Raw genomic sequence first — 3886 nt, 5'->3', positions numbered from 1 at the left:
CAGACGACACTACGCTGTATGCTAACATCACCCCACCACCCAACAAGATACCACCCAAGCCCTCCAGCTAGCAGTCAACAACATCTCCCTCTGAGGCCAAGAATGGAAGATCAAATTTGAACCAGCCAAATCCCAGGCATTGGCTGTCAGCTTCCACCTCACCCAGTGGACATGCCACCGATTGATTTCAACGGATCTAACATAAGAGAACAAGAGGAGCTCAAAATCTTGGGCATCAGTTTCGATGGTGAGCTTACCTTGCAGTGCCACCTTCGTACCGTAGCCCTCCGGGCAACGCAGCGACTTGGCGCTTTGTGTAAGGCGTTCTACCTCTTCGACGTGCCCGGTTGCATCCAAGCCTACAATGCCTTTGTGTGCCCAGTGATGGAGTACTGCCCCATTGTCTGGATGGGAGCAGCCGCATCCCATCTTGCAAGACTCGACCGTGTGCAAGCCAGGGCCATCCGAACCATCGCCACAATATGTTGGCTGCCGAGTCGTGCTCTTCGTCGGATGGTTGCAGCACATTGCCTCCTATACAAGATGCATTGTCCATATGCACATGCCCTTCTACAGAGGATGTTGCTACCCCGGCAGCTCCAACACCAAACAGTCCACTCCACCCGTAGTACGTTCCAGAGGTGTAATGCCCGCGCACACCAACTGGCAAATGAACTTCCAGTCCGTTCCCGAAACAACCTGTGCCGAGCCTACCCTCACGCAGTTGTACCTATCTGGAACCAGCTGCCCGCCAGAGTCTTCTCTGGTCCAATCTGCGCCAAGAACTTGCAACATTTCAAAGTTGCAGACCAACGACTGGATGTGGCCACATGTACATCTCTGAATATCAGCATCATATCTGCCCCACACCATGACTTTCAAATTCCACTCCACAAACTATTCCAAATAACGTCTGTTCTTCTTTTCTCTCCTTCTCCTCCTAGCACTGTCTGTCTTATCTTTTCCCTCCTTCTAATGTACTGTCTCTCCTACTAACATTTCGTATCATGTACCTGTCACTCCTTAATTTTTTCTTCTTCTTTCTTTTTGGTGCATTTTACGTCCGCATGACGTCGAGACCTCAGGTCGACTGAGGGCAGAATAGGCTCACCATCACTATGCTCCCACTATGCAATTTTTTGTCTTTGCCTGCGAGCTGTGACCATTGTAAAAAAATGTCAATCTGCCATGTACGCAGATTGACTGGAGCATATACATGACGCACTGCACTTGACCCAGGTTGATTTCAATCGAGAAATCGTACTTCCGCACCTCTGTGCATATTTCACGCCAGGCTAATATTGCACTGCACAGGCAAAGCTTGCGCGAAAGCATTCACACGACTACACGGTACTCTAGAAGTGGACTTTTGGCGGCATATCAATAATTGACCTGGGTCAACTCTCCATAATAAACACCCACCTATTTGTCCCACCGTACAGACTTTCAACCGGTTTGAACTCGACCCACGTTTGAAATTCTCATGTAAACACAGCATTTTCACAAAACCTCCAATCCGCAACACACGAACAGTCCTTGGATACACCACGTGCAGTAGTTGTTCCCAATTTAACCCAGGAGGGCATCATCAATGATATAGGAGAAGATACAAAGATGGCTGATATAAGACAGTCCAGGGACAGAATTCACGTAATCCGCAACAAGTTACAAACCAGCACTACAACACAAGACATAACACAATGCGTGTGTGGAGGGCGGGGGGTATGTGTGTGCGGGGACGGGAGGGGGGGGGGGGTGTTCGAGTCAAGTGTGGAGTGTGTTGATATTCTAAAGTCAGGCGTCGCTATCCATTCGAGGTGTCAAATCCGAGTCACCGGCCTCGTAGTGATAACAGAAAGGTGTTGGATGCCTAGTTTGTAGATAAGTCATGTGCCGGAAATAATGCTATTCACCTGAGCTGTGCCTGGCATCAAGAGTATGTACGGTAACCCCCAACAGTGTGCAACTCCAGCTATGGGGTCTGCGACGGCAGAACTTTACATCACGTAATGAACCCGTACACATTATTTACACTCTGTCCATGATGGATACAGGGTTGTACGCAATCCAGCTTTGGGTTCAACTCTCTTGTGGTCACTTTGCACTGTTTGCCAGCGTAACCTTTTGTGTCATGTCACGTGATGTGAAGTCTGCCATCGCAGCACAGTATATGTACAGGTTGTGCAGGCAGTTGCACCCTCTTGAGCCTTGGGGTTATGTACTCTTGCTGGCATGCACAAGTACATGTAGAAAGTGAACTGTTCTTTGGAAGGTCGAACGACAGCATCGTAGTACATTGTACGAAGACCACAAGTGGTAGAATCTTAAAGAGCATGCTTCGCCAAACCTAAAACGCCTGGTGGTCTTCTCTGGAGCACTGTGGACTCTTTCTAACACTCAGCCCATTGTTCATGTCCGTTAAAGTGCACTCCACGTGACTAGACACCCTCCACCCCCACCCCACCCCCCCCCCCCCCTTTAACTAGCGCCCGGAGGTTTTGTAAGGTTATCGAATTTACTCTGAAAGTAAAGAAGAGGTTGGTGCGATTTCGTCGATACTTGGGGAGCTGTGTGTTGCTCCCTACATGGGAGCTCGCGGCAGGAAGTCGGCAGGCAAACTGCAAGCTCCCATGTGGGGAGGAACACACAATTACTCCGAAAGTAGACCCATTTACGCCATTGCTCTGAAATGGCATCGCATACGTAACCAAATCGGCCAAAACAAACCTTCAAAAAGAAGGCTATAAACGAATTTTACGTACCTCCAGCAGAAGCGGCCGCATTGTGCCCGACTTCGATGCAATCCACGTTCAGGATTTAACCAAATGCACCCAATAACTAATGGAAGAACGCTTGCGCGTTTCGTCTGCGAACTAAACTTCTTGTTCAACTGTGCTCGACTTTTCGATGCAACTAATATCTTTGTCCGAGGCAACCTGTACAAAAGGCTGTTACAGTGGTTGTCGCTTTGCTCCTTGGCATCATGCATGAAGGATACATTCCATGCACGATACATGCTTTGTTGCTGTGCCGCGGCCGGCCCGATTCCCCGAACCGACTCCCACAGGCGCACCTTGAGACCTTGAATCAAAATTAATGGCTTGATGTGCCATAAGAAGGCGTAGAGTATCAAGATTCTAATAGTAATACCAAGAGTCCATAACCTCTTTTGTTTATGGGGTCTTGGTATTACCATAGTAAACCTCATGACGTAATCGCATGTATACACGTACATATGTATGTAATCTCGTAATGGATAACTCATACTGGCGCAAAAGGTTGTCTGGGTTCTCGAGGGGCAAGTGGACTATGTATGCAGCTAGCTTGCAAGCTGGCCTTCGAAGCATCTCCACTTCCAGACCTTTTGAGTTTGAAAATTTATTTCGCTTTTTGCCTGACGAGCAATAGGCTTGCTTTTTGGCTAGAGTTGCTTTGATTTGGCCTGTACCGTCATGCCGAAGAGCTGCTGCGCTCCTGTACGTACCAGCCGATTAGAGATAGAACTGAGGCTCCCGTTCCATACGTGCCTTTCCGAACCGGAACGCAGAAAATTGATTCAGAAAGTCAGGACATGTAGGCTGCATCATGCAAGTCGTGGTCCTGTTGTATGACTACCTCGAAGGACGCACCCAACAAGTGCAAATCGCTGGATCCATTGGTGTCAGTGGTACATGCTCATGTGGCGTCCCGCAGGGTTCCATTCTCGGACCTGTGCTTTTCAACATCTACACCAGGCATGTGCCCACCATTGCCAGTCCGTCCCTCTCCGTGCAGTTTGCTGACAATATAATTATTGCTCTCACGTTCAGCCACCCTGATTTCCATGAAGTACCGCGAGTTCTCACAACGTCTACAACCGAGATTGCTAACCACCTCCAGGAACGGA

At 48.8% G+C, this 3886-nt stretch overlaps 1 protein-coding gene across 2 annotated transcripts in view; it reads right to left on the bottom strand.

Moving 5' to 3' along the window:
• Nucleotides 1-2919, bottom strand: part of LOC135827325 (uncharacterized) — a 347133-nt gene extending 344214 nt beyond the window's left edge. For both annotated transcript variants that reach the window (XM_065339846.1, XM_065339847.1), the window contains exon 1: nt 2763-2919. In XM_065339846.1, the coding sequence (XP_065195918.1) occupies nt 2763-2783 (21 nt within the window). In that variant the 5' untranslated portion in view covers nt 2784-2919. The remainder of the gene's footprint in view (nt 1-2762) is intronic.
• Nucleotides 2920-3886: the final 967 nt, after the last annotated feature.

Source organism: Sycon ciliatum, chromosome 11 (genome assembly GCF_964019385.1).
Source record: "Sycon ciliatum chromosome 11, ocSycCili1.1, whole genome shotgun sequence".
NCBI lineage: Eukaryota > Metazoa > Porifera > Calcarea > Leucosolenida > Sycettidae > Sycon > Sycon ciliatum.
Note: the sequence above shows the minus strand (reverse complement) of the source record. Positions and strands in the feature narration are given on the sequence as shown.